Here is an 18,900-nt window from a genome sequence, read left to right as displayed (position 1 = left end):
CCAATCCATGTAGCCTCCCCCCCGTCCCGTCCTGGACTCTTCAACGAAAGGAAAGAAAGGTGTGAAAAGACGAGTTATGACCTGGACAAGCCCCGCCCACCTTCCTGCTGTTAATACCCAAACATCATGTTCTCTCTCTCTCCTGAAAGTGTCCAAGCAGACGCCTTTAGCGCATTAAGAGCATGGAGGCGGCAGCCAGCTGGCTCTACAGGTCACCTGCTCGCAGCACCGATTCATGTTACGCCCCATTTTTGGTGTCGAGGAACAAAAACGCAAAAGTTAAAGAAAAATGTGTTACAAAAACACCAAAAATAGAGCATAACATAAATTGGGGGCTCGTCCGAGATCTATGATCCATCAGGATCCTCACATTTTAGTTATTGTTTGTTTGATTTCTTGTAAATAAATTATGGAGACAATATTTTTGTGTTTTTGTTATACATTTTTCTTAGTTTACTTTTATGTTGTGACCAAAAACGGGCGTAGCAACTTGAAACATTTTTTTTATATTTATTTTTTTTTTTTTACTGTGGCAGGAAGATTGAAGTTTGAACATTGGGTTGAATTTTTCACAAATAATCAGAGCCCTTCATTCTGTTTCCATGACTATAGTATTAAAAAACAATGTTTTGCCCGCACCACATTTCAGATGGACAGAGTTAGGATCATGTTTACCTTTTTTCTTCACCAAGGTAAGTTAGCATACTTCCAGGTGACTTCTACTCCACAGTGAGTCTATCTGTGGTAAACAGTAACAGAGATCAACCACTCTACCTCTGCACCAGAGCCGGCCCTAAATCTGCTGTATAGTTAGGTTGATATGAAGAATTATGGTCAATCACATGGTTTCACATAAAATTAAAGGTGATTTAAAAATTAGGGAACAGATCAAATGCATAAAAACGCACAGAAGTGGACAAAAAAACACCAAACTTAAGATTTATTGTTTTGGTATTTTTGAAATTATCTGATAAGTGTTTATTTAAATTTCAGTATTTTCTTTAAATTTGGTATTTTTATTTAATTTGAAATGTTACTTTTGATTAAATGTGTGTTTTTTTCATTTTTTTCTACTTTCTAATGACAAACATTTGTCCAAAAAAAAAAAAGTTCGTTTTCAATCAGTTTGTTGAGGGATCAATTAAAGTTCTATTCTTAAGTGAGATATTTTGTGTTTCAGGGCTCCATGATGACTGACCCTGTAAAGAGCAGATGGAGTTTGTCTCATTTAAGTGGAAAAAAAAACGCTCTGGAAGTTTAATACCACAGAACACTAAGCCATCTTTTTTAGTATGCGGCTTTAAAAATATTGTTCCCTTTCAGTCGATTCACTCGGTACATCACATGTACTATGGGAAACCACGCCCTCGCGTGCCTGGCTGAAGACATCTCTGCTTATAAGCCCTGTCCTTGACGTCTCACCTCAGTTCTTATGCTCTTCACCTCGCTAAGAACACCTCTCCCGGTCAAAGCCAGCTACGCTGCTGCTAGCTAGTGCTGCCGACCCTCCACAGCCATCTCGGTGTTAGCTTAACGGTTCCTGTTGGTGTCAGTCACTGTCGCCACTTCGGCCACACTGTCTGCCCGCGGAGCGCTAACCTGAGTAACTGTGCTGTTCGCCCGAGCGTCTCGTCATGAGCGCGCGGCCAAAGAAAGCGAAGCAGAAGTCTTCCGTCCGCCCCTGTCCTCAGGAGTGCGGCTTCTCTTTGCACGATAAATGCCAGCATGAAGCCTGTCCCGTCTGTCTGGGGATTGTCCACGCTCGGAGAGCGTTGACGGAGCCCCACGCCCGAGAGTCGTGTAGCGTTTTACGACGCTCGACTTTGGAAAGGCGCGTAAAATTTGTAGAAAAGGCACTGGGAAAAACGTTTGTGGCGCAACAGGACCCCCTGTTGTCGGAAATGAAGGACCAGGTTTCGTCCGGGTCCGACGACAAGCTCCAGGCCAAAGTCCCCGCTACTAGCTGGGCGGACCACATGGAGCTAATGGATGAGCTAGCTGATGAACAGGTGCAGCACGTGGATCACGAGCAGCTGCTGTCCCAGCTCAGTGCACCCTACGAGGATGACGACATTCTGGACGTGGGCCTCGACTTGCTCGGTTCCTCTGATGAGGACCAGGAAGATTTGCCGTTGAGCGACCACGCTGCCACTGCTGTGCCAGCTTCACAGGATGACGCGTCGTTTCTGTCTCTGTACCGCTGCGTGGCGGGAAAACTGGACGTGGAGTGGCCCTCCTCCCCTCCCGCTCAGAAACGATCTCGGTTCGCCGGGTTTTTCCTCCCACCCGAACCTACGATGGTGAAGAACCGTTTGCCCATGTACCCGGACTTTTTGTATCCGAGCTTACATCCTCAAGGAGCAAACCCCTGTCCACCCGTGTGACTGTGCCCGGCTTCGGACAGAGTCTGCTGGCCTGGTCCACCCTCTACCCATGGAGCCGTCGTTGGCAGCCTATCTCGCGCCATCTCAAAATCACGGCGTGATTGGGACCGCTACACTGCCGTCCAAGCATTGCAGATTTTCCGCCGGTCAGTTGGAGAAAATTTACCAAGCGCAGGGATGTGCAGCGCGAACTCTGAGCTCAGTGACGATGCTCCAAACATATCAGGCGATGTGCCTGGCGGAGCTCGACGCACAGTTGCCTGCCGGCAGCCCACTAACCCCACTTCTAAACGAGGTCAGACTCGCCACGGACTACATTCTTCGGATGTCCCGCGGCGTTGCACTTTCCGTCGGCAGAGGGATGGCCTTCACAGTCGTGGCACAGCGGCACTTGTGGCTAACTCTGTCCAATGTTGCCGAAAAGGAAAGGGTGGCCTACCTGGATGAACCGGTGTCTGAGCAGGGCCTGTTTGGCCAATCGCTTGACGCAATTCAAGCCAAATTTGATGTGCGGAAGAAGCAGACTGAGGCACTGCGGTACATCATTCCCCGACGCGATGGGAAATCCAAGGCTAGCGCCAGCGGTCGAAAACCATCTGCACAGCCGCTGCACCCCAGAACCCAAGTCCTGGTTCAGGACCGACGGTCAACCCTGCTCCTCCCCAGCGGAGGGTTCGGCTCCCGTCCTGGAATAAAGGACCCCCAGTGAGCTCCCAGAAGGACCCGACGCCTCGAAGGAAGAAGCAACAGTCCTCCTAGCTGGTCCGGAGGTCTTGAGCTGTCAGACGGGAGACAAGACAGCTCCTCATTTGCCGCGGAAAATTCGCTGCTTGACATTTTCAGGGCCCAGCCCCAAACGGCGCTGTGTTCCCGTAACACAGTCTCCCAAGCACAACAATCTCCCCGCACACATTACATGTCTGCATTCTGTTCGTGCCACAAATGTTCCAATAAAGGAATTTGGGGTTAAAAAAAAACTCATATCAATCAACAGTGACGGCGCCCCCTGCACGCTAGAGGGCGACAGCTCCTCTCTCCCAGTGCACCGAGTCAAGCGCCTGGCGCTATGCCAACCCCTGTGGCGTGCATGCTGTCATTACCCGATCCCCTTTCCCTAACCACGCCCTAATCACGCGGACATGTATTACGTGACTTCCTTTTTGCGCCAACTTTTTTTTTAAAAAAACTTTATTACTCCCGCTGCTTGACAGTTTTAACACGATTTGCGGCAGCTGGATGATCCGGTAGAAAGGCTAAGAGAGAAAGGCCGGTGTGAATGGACTCTACTCTACACTGCTGCTCTCTTAGTACGTTCACTCGGGTTATTCTGTCTACAGTAAACAGCTTTGATGAAAACGAAACGAAAATGATGAAAACTTACTGAAGTTGTTGTCATGGTTTCACGAGGCCAGAAGGATCCAAGCGCTGGAAACATGGGGAGGTGAGCGGCGTTCCTTTGTCCTTCTGGAACTGGGGGACACGGTGAGCAGGTAGAACCGAGTCTGTGGCTGTGAGGCAGCTGAGCGGAGAGGTCCAGAGATGGTTGGTTGTTGGTACTCGTGGTTGAAGGATTCTGCAGACAGGAAACAGTTCATGATCAGAGTACTGGAGGGTGAGGAGAAACTTAGAGTTTAACATGAATATCAGAGACACTGCAGGTACAATACCCAAAGGTAGACAATGATCTGTCGATGAACACCAGAAGCTGCAGAGCTTAAATGCTGAACAGCTGAGATGATGAGGTGAGGACCGACTCCAGCTGGAACACCAGAGACCCTCCAAAGCTGTAAGCACCGGGGAGACCTGTATGGGCGGACCAGACAGTAGTTTAGGAATTCAGACCTCCAGACTCAGAGAAACTGAGAGAACGGACAACTAGATAGAAAAACAAGTTACTGGAAAGATATTTCTTGTATTTATATCTTGCAGCACTCCAAAATGAAACTTGCCCCTTTTTTTAATTTTATTTCATTTGTTGCCTTTCTATTGTCTAACTCTCTTTAGTGGAGGAGCACATCAGTCCTCCTCCACCTTTCATGTGTCTGTATGTTCACAAACGCAGTAAGACTGTGAGGAAGATGTTCTTCAGATTAAAAATAAATGCTGGAGACGATCGCATCACTAGAAAAGAATAAACACCTCTCAGAAGTTCATCGCAGGTTTTGTGGACAGTCACAAGCAGAACCAGCCGACATTAGTCTGAACTAGAGCGTGTGATTGTGGATGAGACTGATGTGATGAAGTCTAAACAGCTTTAAGGACAAGAAAATAGAATCTTTATCACAACTGAAGACTGAAACTGGTGTTTTGGTGGAACTTTCTGAGGAAACTTACTCCACTGAATATCATTTCAGACGAGGTGCTGATGCAGAGAGCTTATTGTAAAGTAAAATACATTTATTTTAGCATGTTGAAACGTTATAATCAAGTAACAGGAAGAAAATACTCACATCAGCATGAAATGCTGCAGCAACTGCCTGATATCTGCTAAGAAAAGAAATGAAAAAGAAAACAGGAGAACTTAAATAAAGAGAGCTGACGTGAACCTGATAGTTTTTGATTGCATTATTATGTATTCAATGAGCTTTCAGAAGTTTGTATTAACACACCTGAAGGTCTCTTCCAGTTCTCCAGACAGGGTCAAAGATTCTCCTGGTACTGCAGAGAATACAAATAACACACAAATCAAATGTTTACCAGTCAAAATAGATCAATAAATAAAGTATTCTGAGATGTGGCTCCATGTTGAACCTTTAAATCTGTTAACGAAGTTCGATGCTGAACCTTTAAATCTGAGGCTCCATGTTGAACCTTTCAGCCTGAGAACCTAACAGGCTGCTGTTAGACAGTCTATCCAAAGAACACACTTGTCCTTGAACAAGGTCAGAGCAACTTTTCATTTCTGTAGCATCAACCTAAATATTGTTCTGTAGAGATCATCACCAAAACCATCAGGGTGAAGTGAGTCCAGAAAGAGTTTCTGTTTCTCAGCTATAAATATTGTCTGAATAGAGACGTTATCATCATCATCAACAAAACACGACACATCAACCTCTCCTTTTCTTCTCTATCCTGTTAAAAACACAGAGTGAGAAAGACCGAGGACACTCACACAAAGCAGGTAGAGATCAGCTAGACCTGTCTGTCTGCTCTAAGCTGGAAACATTAGCATGACCTCTGACCTGAAGGTTTCCTACAGGGATTGATACTAATTAGTAAAGACACACACATGCACATAGACACAAACATGCACAATCACAAGAAAAAAAAAAAAAAAAACGATCAAAATAGTACCAGCAAGGAGTTCAGTAGGTCAACTTGGAGATCCTTCCAGGTGGTCATAAAGGCAGTAAAGGTCATCAATGTAGACATTTTCTCCTAAAGGAAACAGAAACACACAGACATTAACACCATCATGTCTATAACCAAAGAAAAGATGCACCAGAATGACTAATGACATGTCTGTGCAGCTATTAGACAACCATTCTCAATCTGAAATAACACAAAGAAATACTCTTCAAATCTTGTGTCACATGATATTTTTCTTTACAGTATTTTGAACTAACAATACTTACGGAGGATTCCATCCACTGTGTCATACTCAGGCCCTAAAAGTCTTCACAGGTTGAGCAGATATCATCCTCCTTCACTATGAGCTCTCCTGAAGGACGGTTTTTGTCCAGGACATATTCTATCTAAAAACAGAGAATTTCATGGCTTTATCTTATATACCATAGAGTGAGGGGTTGCTCGGCTATCGCTAGAAAGTTTGGTGACTCTAACTTTAATATCTTCAGAGCTATTAAGCATTTTAGACCAAATATGATCCACATTTTCATACAAAAAAATCTAAAAAAAAATGAAAAAAGTAAATTTCTGCCATAATCTTTGTTGTAGCCTAGTAGAACAATGAGCTCATCATTAGTCATTACAGAAAGTTTGAGGACTCTAACTTTTATATCTTCAGAGCTATTAAGCATTTTAGACCAAATATGACCAAAAATCATGTAAAAAAAATCTGAAAAAAGGAATAAAGTAAATTTCTGCAATAATCTTTGTTGTAGTAGAACAATGAGCTCATCATTAGTCAATACAGAAAGTTTGAGGACTCTAACTTTTATATCTTCAGAGCTATTAAGCTTTTTAAGCTAAATATGATCCATACTCATGCAAAAAAAATCAGACAAATTAATAAAGAAAATCTTTGCCATAATCTTTGTTTTAGTTGACCCGTAAACTCATCATTAGTCAGTGCAGAAAGTTTGGTGACTCTAGCTTTAATATTTCTAGAGCTATTGAGCATATTTTTCATGCTTCATATCTATTAAAATTGTTAAAATCAAAATAATAAAATGTTTTTTTTTCTCAAAATCTTTATTGTAGCACAAATATGGTGACGAATCTCTATCACCAGTTCACATAAAAGTCGATATTTATTTGTTTCTGAGAGGTTATTGACTTTTACAGAATGGCCTTTTCTGGAAGCTTGCACTTTGTAGACGGTCCCTTAGCAGCCGTCTCGCTGCCGTCTCGCCATCTGCAGCTCGAAGAGAACACTTTTTATGAAGCGGGTAAAAAACAATCTTTTTTCTTTTCAAATAGTTGTGTAGGTGACTCTATGTGGTGATACAATACGATTGAGATACTTGCTGTAATATTTGAACGTTTTTCTGAAGAGCTATTGAGCACGGAGGTGCGAATCTGTGAATATCTTTCTAACTTTACCGAACCCCACTTTGGTCCAATCCGGATGACTGTCTCACAGCAGAAAATGCGCGCCAACTCGTCATCGCAGGCCTCTCCGGATCCCGCGGTGGCCTCGAGATGTCTGGGCCGTGGGTTTCGGTAGGTCCTCGTCCGGGAACCACATAGCGATTATCTAGCTCCAAAAGAAAAAAAAAATAAGTAAAAACCTCCACTCGCTGCCACCAACACAGTCGGTTTTCCGGGTTCGGTTGTCAGTCATGCGGTGTAGCCATATCCAATATGGGGAGCTCGTCTTGAGTCAGAACAGCCATTTTTAGTCGCCTTTCTTCCCAGAAATCCCTTTGTCACATTACACCATGGGGCTGTCTAGTCCCTACCCACCGGGTATGAGGGGAAACACTGTATACGCCATGTACAAAGAGCAAAACGAGAAAAAGAGCATTTGCTGGATGAAGCATGGCGCAATCGACACGCTAGCGGTCTACAGCACGCATGCGCAGGGGAAACGCTCAACAAAATTAACTGGTCCATACAGTACTGATCCGAATACCCCCATCCCTCTCCCCTAGCCCTTCCCCTTTGTTTAATCATCCGTGCTTGCTCCAAACGGAGGGTGATGAAAAAAATAGTTTCTAATATTTCGGACGTGACTTCCAAATCCGTTCAATGACCTCATCAACAGCGCCAGTCCGCTAGCATTTGCGCGGCGCTTCCAGCGGTTTAATATCCATAACAACAGCGGTTTTATAACCTTAAGAAGGTCACTCTACAACATACAGTCATTACTTACATTTAAATGTAAACATCTGCGGTTCAGAGCGCACCGAAGGGAAGAAAAGAGCTTCTTCGCGCAACGGTTTACTCTCGCGATAGCAGACTTTGGACCCCTCTGTTTAGAGTGTGAAACTTAAAAAATAATAGTTCCGGACACGACTTTGACTTCAACTGCCACTCCAAATCAAGGGGGAGGGCTAAGGGAGAGGGAGAAGGGGAGTATTCGGATCGGGACAAGACAGGACCGAACCGAACCGGATTGCTCAATGGAAACGAGGCTTAACAACTCTGTCGGAATCCCGTCGTGTCTTTCCCAGAATGCACTGCGGCTCAAACTATATCTTTTTAAAATAAATAAAACCCTTTACTCTTTATTTTTCTTCATATTTATTTTATTTTTACTCATATTTTATTGCGAGTAACATATAGAATGAAATTCAAGTTACCTTAAATTAAAACCATGAGTTTGCAACCTAGGTCAATATGCCTACTATAAATACCGGTGAGCGATAATTTCTCCCTCGGTGAGGTAGTCTCTGGGCATGTGATGATCGCTATCTAGGCGGAACTGCTAGGTTAATGAGGCAATGCTGCATGCATAATAAAGTAAATAAGAAATCAATGGTGTCCGTGTGAGTTACTTACATACCTTCCATATATGGAAGCACTTCCCCCCCATAAGCATGAATGCATGACGGTAATACGTAATGACGTAAAGGTAATACGGTAAGTGACGCAGTATCTCCACTCTCCCCTACGGATACTGCGTACGTGCATTCATGTACGGTTGCACAAGCACAGCTCCACAATTCCACAGGTGGAGCCAGTGGGAAAGGAAAGGGGAGAGCACGTCTGCACTTCCCCAACATACGTCACACGCATGCGTGGCTACGGTAAGTCTAAGGTGGTTAGCCTTAGAAGCAGAAGCCCAATACCTAAGCAGAATCGCCTAGATAGCGATGGCCGAGCAACCCCTCACTTTTTAACATTAGCAGGTTGGGATTCTTTATTTATTTATTTTTTTAATGTATCAACTATTTTTTTATTATTATTGTCAATACAATAAAAAAAAAATAATAATTTAAAACATAAACGAGTACATTGTCTGCTCAATCAGAAGCAATAAATCTAAAAAGTTTTAATAATCTAATTGTTTTTGTCAATTTCTTATAATATTGTTTTAATTTTTCTATAGAGCTCAAATATAATTTAAGATCCGTTTTCTTAAAATTATTTAAAGAGGATTTTTTTCCTGACCATTTTTTTCTTATGAATATAATATTTTGCCAAAATTATAATAAGGTTAATTATATATGTTTCATTGGAGTGGAACATTGAATCATCAAACATAAATAAAATCATGTGCTTAGATAAATAAACATTTTTTCCAAACATGCTCGTTAGATAAAGTTGCATGTCCTTCCAGAACACAGACAACATAACATGTTCAATACTCCCTCCATCTTCCTGACAGAAGCAACACTTATTACAAACATTGAGGAAAAAACAACAGATATAATTTTTTTCAGGGTAATAGCTGTGTACAAATTTGAATAAAAATTATTTGATTTTGTTAGAAATAATACATTCATATGGTAATAAAAATATTGTGTTCCATTTATTTCTATCTAAATATGGCCATCTATGTATGCATATATGGTTTGAATATTATTCTAACTGGACTCTAATAAATTTGTTCGTGGACTTCTTATCAACCAGATCAATTCCCTGAACTGAAATCAATTTTTGAGGTAAATTTAAGTCTTCACATTTTACATTATGTGCCATTAAATATATATTATGAGGAATCAAGCCAATAACCAAATCCAATTCTTTCTGAGGTATAACAACATTGTATTTGCGTAAAAAAGATTCATATGAGTGCTGATTTCCTTTATCATCAAATAATTGATTCACTGTTATAATTTTATAGACAAATCAGTTTTGTAAAAATAAAGTTTTGTTTTTGCGTAAAATGTAACAATTGTTCCACAAAATGCAATTGTGAGGAGAAAAGTTGTGTTTGAACATAAGACTCCAGGATAGCAGAGCTTGTGGGTGAAAATTGGCCAAAATTGGCCAATCTAACAGGGAGCTTTAAAACAGAAAAAGGGCATTTCAGTAAAAAAATTAGACCTCCTAAATTACCAAATAAATAGTTGGGGAAAATATTCCATAAATTATTAGGATTCTCAAGAAATCTTTTGATCCATTTGATTTTCAAAACCTGATTGAAAACGGTAAAAGTCAAAACATATAATCCTCCATCAGCTAAAGAGTTTGACAGGACATTTTTCTTCACTTTATGGATTTTGTTTTTCCACAGAAAACTAAACAGAATTTGATCCAGATCGGAACACTGGGTTTTAGTGACATCTAGTGACGAGAAAATATATGACGCTCTAGACATCATTCTGCTTTAGTTAGAAGTACCCGAGCATAAATGGACAAATCTCTAGTTAACCAGCTGTTAAACTTCTGTTTAATAGTTTTAGTAACAGGGGTAAAGTTATCCTCCCTATATTTATGTTCTTTTGAAATTTTAATACCAAGGTAAGTGACAGTTTTTTTCACAGGAATGCCACAAACTTCCTTATTAATTACATTATTTAGAAGGTACAATTTCACATTTTTTTAAATTAAGTTTTAATCCAGAAATGCTTGAAAAGAGAGAAACAACAGATAAAGCCTCAGGAATTTCTCTGACATTATTTAAATAATTTAATTCCCTTAAACGAGTGTTGCCGAATCATATATTTTTGAATTTGTCCGAAAATTAGAAATATGTATGGGGAGGCGGGACATCCTTGTCGTACAGATTTATCTCGATCTTTACTGCAATAGCAAATGAAGATGATTTAATTATTAATTTTTGTATTGTCATAATTCATGCACAAAGTATCTTTTTTTTAATGAGAATATTAGATTATTGTTTATGTAATATGCAGTAATGATTACTGAAAAGTTTACAATCACTATGGTATTAATTTTCTTTACTGATTAATATAAATGATTTGTCGTGGATGCTTTGAAACTTGATTACATTAATGATATTAATGATCCTTAATAACCTGAATCTATTAATATTTGATATTAAGTCCTGAACTGGATAATTCATGTAGAGAAAATGGTATGGTCGAGTCGGGGTGGAATTATATAAGTTCACTTCCTTCCACTCCCTTTCAATTAATCTACTTGTGATTCATTAAGTGATATGTTATGTATTATGACCTGATTGCTTGAAATAAACCATTTCATTCATTCATTCATTCATTTATTAATTTATTCATTCATTCATGTTTAACGTTTCTGTTGTGAAATAGATTTTTTGTTGTTTGAGATACAATTTTTTTTTGTATTCACTACAAAATTTCTGTCAACTTACTGTTAAAATATCTCGCATTAAGTTAACAGGAGTTCAGTTAAATTCTGTGTTCAAGACAGAAAAGTAGGATTCAAAACAAAAATACTAAATGTAAAACTAATATATATAAATATATATAAAACCAATATATATACATATATTTAGAAAGTGACTATTCACATGAAATTTTATGTATAAAAATATATTGCAAAGTTATGCACACAATACTACTTTGTTCACGCTGTACTTGAACAGGAAATACTCTGAATACAGAGATTATGAGTATATTCATGATTAAATTCATTAGAATCAAATAAATTGTATTTATGGTGGACACATCTTTTTTATCAGAAGTAACCATCTCGTGATAGCAGGTGAAAGACTAAAATAAAGACATGCTGGCTAAAAACTTTTAAAGCAGTAAATGCATATATTTTTTCAAAGAAAAAAGGAAGGAAAGCTGCAAATATTCAAGAGGGAATGTGACCCCCAGATAAAGAGGATGATTTTTTTCTGAAACACATCACAAAGCATAAAGCAGCAAAAGTGGTAAAACGTAAAATAGGGGAAAGAAAAAACCCTAATGCAGCATCTCCGTGAATTCTATAATACGTTTGCTGGATTTCTATCAGAAAACAACCGAGCTCGGGTCCCAGCAGCCCTGCTGTCCCGCTATGATCACACGCGTCCTGCCCAGATCCCAGGTAAAGATCTGAGTGGTGGAAATGTCAAAAATCACCTGTTGTCACTCTGTGATTATACTGAGCTGGCTGCATGGTGTCACAGTGCTAACAGTTTACAGTCCCATTCATTTAACTGCAGCTAGCGGTTAGCCGCTAAGCTAGCGCCAGCTTTCACTCAGAACTTACTTGATTTTGCTGCTCCTACAGTCAGATGAAATTGGTTGTTGTTGAATCTCTGTGAGTAATCCTTATATCCACATGTTCTGCAAACTGCAAACCGATTGTTGTGGACGATCTCTAAACTCTTATGCCAGAAATAAAAACACCCGCAAACAGGAACTCGTGCTTTTAAAGGGAGGCGGGCCTATGTTTTTTTCTGCAATTTGATTGGTTGAAATGTCAGATCAACCAAACATGACCCTAATTTGATTGGATGTTGGGCTGACACCACAGACGGATGTAAACAAAGACACACAGAGACCGCGGCGTGCGGCTTTTCTCGATATACTTTATAATCCGTGGATTTGGGGGGAAAATAGCAAGTCTTTCCAAGTCAGAGGGCCGACTCAAGTCACAAGTTATGTATATCAAAGTCCGAGTCAAGTCACGAGTCAGAGGTAGGAAAGTCCAAGTCGAGTCTAAAGTCGTCAAATTCATGACTCTAAGTGTGTTTTAGGTGGTGAAGTATAGCTTGCGACATGCGAAGAACAGGTAAGGGGATGCGGGAGGTTGGTTGTAGATTGGGCGGGGTGGGGAGGGTTCCATCCCAGATTCAGCTCTGTAGTGAGCCAAGCCTTCCCCAAGCCGTCCCTGGAAAACAACACCCGCCCAATCCACTGCTATATGATACAGAGACACAAAAAGCTGCATCTACTGTTGCATCACCTCAGCATCGCCAGCAGACGCAGGTGGAGGGACACCAACTGGAGCTGGCTGCTCAGTCTCAGCCTCATCATCAGAGGGAGGAGGTGGAGCACTAGGAGCAGAATGAGGAGCCTGTACATGTGAGGCTGAAACAGAAAGAACAGATTTTTAATAAAAATAAACAAACCAAATGAGTGACTCAGACATGCTCACAACTAAAAGTGAATGAATGAAGTTCTAATGCAGAAGCTGGAAGAGGATGATTAGATGAAAAGTTAATATTCGGCATTCAATGGACAGATGCTAAAAGAAGAAAGGTGTGACTCCAACACAGAAAGGGCTGGTGTTCAGCAGCAAAAAATGAGTTCTGAAGCTGAAATTGGTGATCAGTGAGAATCACCACTTAGACCCAGGCTAAGTTTAACCCAAACTTACTGTTCTGTTTCCAGTTTCTCCCATCACAGACTTGTTTTCAAACAGAAGAAAAACAGCTACTTAGTTTTTATAGGATTAAAGGGTACCCAAACCAGGAAGTTGGAGGCCAACTCCACCCACAGGCAAAATTTGAAAATCCAGTTAGAGGGGTGAGGCTTGGGGGTTGGACTCTAATCATTAGGCGTGTTTGAGATCCCCAAGTTGCTCGCCTGCATCGTCGGCGAGACTAAGCTGCTGCAGGAGGGGGCGGAGAAAGGCGCCTGAGATGAGGGTGAACGACGAGACTGTACGAGATCAAGGAGTTGGGGGTTGTCCTTAACATTCGTCTGAAAGTTAATATGCCACTCCTCCTAGTATGATTTGTGCTGTTGTGTCTTTTATATTATTTTTTTTAACATGTTTTAGAGTAAAACTGTTAATGAAATAGCCGCGGGATTCATTGCATGCCTGTCCCAAATAAATAAATAAAATTAAATTAAAGTTAAGTTTTAGAGACAACAAAAACAAATATGACCACAGATTATTTGAAATCTTGTTTATTTTTTCATCAGTGATTCACTACCTTCCAGAAAAAGTAAAAGAATACACCGATGTCCTTCATTTAGCGCCAGTTATTTCACACCGAACTACAAGAACTGTGTGGACACCGTTTCCCACAATACATTGTTTTGTAGTCATTAAGGCGGCATGCAGCCAGCGCAGTACCTATTTTCTGGCTGCGCTGGCTTAGGAAGGCGCCTTGAACCCGCCCCTTTCTCGCAATACTTGGTGACGGCGCACATTTGACGTCAGTGCAAGAAACTAACCAACATGCACCGCAATCCAGGCGATCCGAGCAGCGCCTGGGGATGTCAAACACACCTATTACTGAGGCTGCAGATCACGACGTCAGACTTCTGAAACTTACATGGTTTGACCAATCACAAATTTCAACTGTAATACATCATTTCAACATGTAGGGGGCAGCACACAGACAGTTTTTGACTATTTGACGAATTAAACAATTTTATTTCAATTTGTCAAAAATTTGGCTATGACCAACAGACAGCACTTTAAAAGCCCCATTTATAGATGTCAACAGCCAAAAAAAGTTAATTTAGGGTTCGGTTACCCTTTAAAGTAGAATAATTAATAATTCAGTTCTTTTTCATGACTTTAATTTTGGCTGTCACCTCCTCCTTCTGGGCAAACAGAGTCCTCAGCAGGCGAGTGGCCGTACTGCAGCAGCTCTTCCTGCAGCCTTCTCCGTCGCCATAGAGACAGGCTCCCACAACAGCACCGCTCGACCCGTCAGGGCTGATGACAGCCTCAGCACGCAACTGTTGTTATTCAGTCATTTTCCTAAAGAAAAAAAAAGAGGGAGCCTAATTGACCTAAAATAGCTAAATTTGCTTCTTGGACATGCTACAGTGAGCAGGAAAAATCACAGTGAATCATGCCTCATCAGGTAGTATTCACATTTCTGTTTCTGTAAAGTTCATTTAAAACAGTGCAACATTTGCATCTCCACTGTGGATTGAGAGCATAAGTGTGCTTCAAATTCTTTTCTTTTTTTTACTGCTGTTTTCAAAGTGCTTTAAACAGTTTTTGGTCTTCAATGATGGATATTTGTTAGATTCTCCTCTCATGTTTTTGAAAGCCTGTTATCGGTCCATTCCATCTCGGTGTTCTGAAGAGCCTGAGTCTTCTTCTCGTCCACCTGAATAGTCCACTCTGTATTCATCAGACAGGAATGGCTTCTGCAAGACACGCAGATGGAGAAACCACTGAGGACAAGTCATATACAAATTTGTTCATAGGTTGGTGTGTTTTGGAGATTTGTGTACCTTCTGCACAGGCGAAGGAGTTGCAGAATTAAAGTCCCATTCATTCGGTGATGGTAGACAGGCCTGTTAGGTCCAGAGGTGGAGGTCGAACTGTGAAACCGCAAAAACATTGTTAATAAAGGGCTGAGCGTGTTAGAGACGGCTGGTTTGAAAAGCTTTTTGTTTCACAATGACAAGTGGATTTTCATGCTTCTGCCTTTCGTTAAACCAAAAGAAATGAAAACACTTTCATCCAACAGTTCATGTTTTCTCTCAACAGACAAGGGGACAGACGTCGGATCTCATCCGATGTTTGTGCTCCAAACCTCCGTCTGGTTCAGATGGCCCTACGTATGTGAGAAGCAACCACGAGAGGCTCTATGATTAAGCACCTTCACAGTCAAAGGATGTGGTTTAAAGCTTTTGTCATGCACTTTTAAACAACACGGCAGATGTGTTTTCAAGATACTTTTTGGTCAGTTTTCCAGGAACAGAGAAATCTCCTAGAACAGAGGTCCACGACCTTTAACCCTAAAAACAAACATTTGAGTTTCTCACCGACCTAAATCCAGTAAGAGCAACATAAGTTCCTTTCAAAATAAAATACTTCCTGTGTCAATTAAGTTCCCCTGTTGCAGCAATTACTGTATTTGCAATTATACTTTGACTCTGAACAGTAACTATACATAAGATAAGAGACGTCAACGACAGGGCTTTATAAGCAGAGGGCGGGTCCGCCCAGCTGTCATTGGACGTCATCTGCCTAAAGGCGTGAATAGAGGTGTCTTCAGCCAGGCACGCAAGTGCGTGGTTTCCCATAGTACATGTGTTGTACCTTGTTCCTCTCCTTCAGGGAACAGAAGTTATAGTCATAAAATTTCGATTTCTGGACCAGAGAATCCTCCTAAACACGACCCGCTCTGTCCCCGCCCCCTCAGTCAGATGCAACTCATTCTGTAGCTGCACTTCCTTTGGTTTGTGACCACTTTCAAAGCTCAGCTCTAGATGAATTGCATTTTTACAAATATTTTATTTGATCTTTATCTCATTTTTTTTTTATCTTTTCTAATCTGAAAATAGCTAATTGGACTTAATCCTTGGGATTATGAAACACCTTGCTTTTGTGAGGCACAGATTAATCATGTACAATAAAAATAAGAACAGCAGTTCCACATCTTTTTTTTAAAGTTCATCTGCATATGTCTTTAGCCCATCAATATCATAAATTGGAAGAAAATCCAGGACAATTTTTGAATTTTAATAATGGCTGAATTCATTCATTTTGATCATTATTTTTAGATGATTTCTGAATTCTAACATCTGAAGAAAAACTCCTATTCACTGTTGGAAACTTCAGACACAACAGTACATTTACGTTAGGCAACATGTTCTCAAAATTACATTTAAAAACTCTTGTATTTTAGTTATGTATAAACATTTCTCTTTGAGAGGTATGCTATATTTATTTATTTTTTATTTAATTTATCTGCAGTTGTTAATATTTAATATTTTAATTGTTAATATTCACATTTTGGGTTTTTGCAGGGTGCTACCATGCATGCATGAGTACTTTCCGACCCTTTTTGACGAGTCAAAGCTCTCCCCATCACAAGCATTTCATTGCATTGTAAATCTGTGTTAATTCTGCATAAATGAAGCTTCATTCATTTAAGTAAAATTGAATTTAAATACATACATTTAATGAGATGTAAGCAAGTATTTACTTTGTAGGGGACTAACTTTTACACTCAGAGAAATTAAAATCTTATTCACTGTGGGCAATCTGAGTTTCAGTGTCTTTCTCAAGTTCTATTTCGATTCTTAAGTGACATATTTTGTGTTTCAGGACTCCATGATGACTGACCTTAGAAAGAGCAGGCGGAGTTTGTTTTATTCAAACGTGAAGAAACGCTCTGGAAGTTTAATATCAGAAAGAACACAACCAACTTTTTTAGCACGTGGCTTTAAAATAACGATTGAAAATACCAGAAGCATGAAGAAAGTTCCGGACCGGAACGCCCCCACACGTCCTTCAGTCAGACGCAGGTACTACACAACTCATTCTGTATGTGCACTTCCTTTGGATCACGTGTTAAAGTCAAGGCCCGGGGGCCGAATCCGGCCCTCCAGATCTTTTTATATTATTATTAATGGACCGATGTTATCTTGCACTCATTTCTAACTTCTATAATTTTGACAAAATATATTTTTATGGAAAGTAAAATATCAAAAGTTATTTAATGTCTAAGTTGATTTATTTGGAATAATATTCCTGCTTTTTTATTATTCATAATTATATTAAAAAGTTACGGTTTTAAAGTTTTGAAAAATTGGCATGCTACTAGTTTTTGACTATTTTGCCATTTACTAAGATTTTTTCAGGCTATTCTGGAGTTTAGCTAATATTTCAGCCACATGCTAGCTGTTTTGGCTAATTTAGGCTTTTTTCATTTGTTTAGGCCATTTTGAAGTTTAGCTAAAAATACAGCTGCATGCTAGCTGTTTTGGCTAATCTAAGTTGTTTTTTGTTTTTAAAGCTAATTTGGCATTTAGCTAATATTTTAGCTGGCTGTCAGCTTCAGCTTTTTAAGCTATCAGCTTCAGCGTTTTCAGCTATTAGTTTCAGCATCTTCAGTGGCCAAATTCAGCTTTTAGCATTCACACTAGCATTATCACAGGTACTGCTATAGTTCATAATTATGTTAAAAAATTACGGTTTTAAAGTGTTAGTTTTAGAGCGTCTAGTAAATGTTTTATCTGTTCAACCAGCGACCTAAGCTGTGTTTTGGATTTTGGACCCCTGTGCGATTGAGTTTGACACCCCTGCTATGGATAAATAGCATTTTTACAAATATTTTATTTATCATATTTCCTCCAGACTGGACAACAACATCAGAGACACAACCACTGCATTTGGTCATCAGAGGAACTGCTAGTTCTCCAGATATGCATCTCGCTTATCGCAGTCCACCCTAAGTCCACTGCATCCTTCAAAGTAAAAGCCAGACTTACTGCTCATTTTGCTTGTTTGCTTCCTCCCTGCTTTAAAATGACCCACTTTCAAATGTTACATTTTTTAAGGAAACAAAGTTCATTTAAGTAATTTTTTTAATTTATTTGTTATTAAGCCTCGTGGTTACACCACAATGTGCAAAGCTTCCATACATTATCACACATTTTCCTTCATTAGCTGTAAAGCAGAATCTTTACGTCACATCATTAAACATCAAAAATAGTAAAGTTAAAAATCCAGTGATAAAGTGGAACATCTTAGCAGTCTTTTTTATAACATCAAGCCTGAGGTAAAACAAACAAACAAAAGTTCTAAAAGTAAAGGATCACAATTCCTCAACTTTTTAATGTCAAATTGTGCAAGAGATTGCATAGGCACTTCTTACATTTTCATTTTATAAAACATTTGCATGGTTCAAATGCATTCAGAGTAATAGCAGTTAAGCAACCTCTTCAGGTATTTTGACCTACTAAGCGTCATCACTAGTGTAAAAAAGACAAGGCTACCATGCCTTAAGGTCTTAAATATATTCTTTTGAGTTAGTCTGACGATTCCCCGGATCTGAACCAGTGGCTGATCTGCTCACAGACTGCTATTGTTTTGAACTAAGACTGATGCAAACAACATTGATCATCGGCTTGGCTCGTAAAGCTGCAGGTCAAGCTTGACCCACACTTCTCCCGTGGGGACCTCGTGCAGCAGCAGGCGGCGGTTTGCCGCTCCTTTGCTCTCCATGTCCTTCTTTATGGTTGCCACGGGAACTTCAGTGCGACCTAGGAAATCTAAAAAAGGAAAGTATGGGGTCAAATCAGGATCAGCTTAAAGTGAATGAAAAAACAGATTGGAAACTTGAAAAATGGATATTGTAACT

General features: G+C 40.1%; 1 protein-coding gene and 1 long non-coding RNA gene across 6 annotated transcripts in view; one reads left to right on the top strand and one right to left on the bottom strand.

The window, feature by feature from the left end:
• Window positions 1-15,288: 15,288 nt before the first annotated feature.
• On the top strand, window positions 15,289-18,103 carry LOC112158531. Its single transcript, XR_002921325.2, has 3 exons — window positions 15,289-15,367; window positions 16,863-17,062; window positions 17,895-18,103. It is a non-coding gene; the product is annotated as an uncharacterized LOC112158531 (long non-coding RNA).
• A 3-nt stretch (window positions 18,104-18,106) lies between these two features.
• itsn2a (intersectin 2a) overlaps window positions 18,107-18,900 on the bottom strand; it is a 35,749-nt gene continuing 34,955 nt past the window's right edge. For all 5 annotated transcript variants that reach the window (XM_036210479.1, XM_036210476.1, XM_024291965.2 and 2 more), the window contains one exon: window positions 18,107-18,811. In XM_036210479.1, the coding sequence (XP_036066372.1) occupies window positions 18,660-18,811 (152 nt within the window). In that variant the 3' untranslated portion in view covers window positions 18,107-18,659. The remainder of the gene's footprint in view (window positions 18,812-18,900) is intronic.

This window comes from Oryzias melastigma, linkage group LG24 (assembly GCF_002922805.2).
Source record: "Oryzias melastigma strain HK-1 linkage group LG24, ASM292280v2, whole genome shotgun sequence".
NCBI classification, from domain to species: domain Eukaryota; kingdom Metazoa; phylum Chordata; class Actinopteri; order Beloniformes; family Adrianichthyidae; genus Oryzias; species Oryzias melastigma.
The sequence above is the reverse complement of the archived record's forward strand: the minus strand, read 5'-3'. Positions and strand labels throughout refer to the sequence as shown.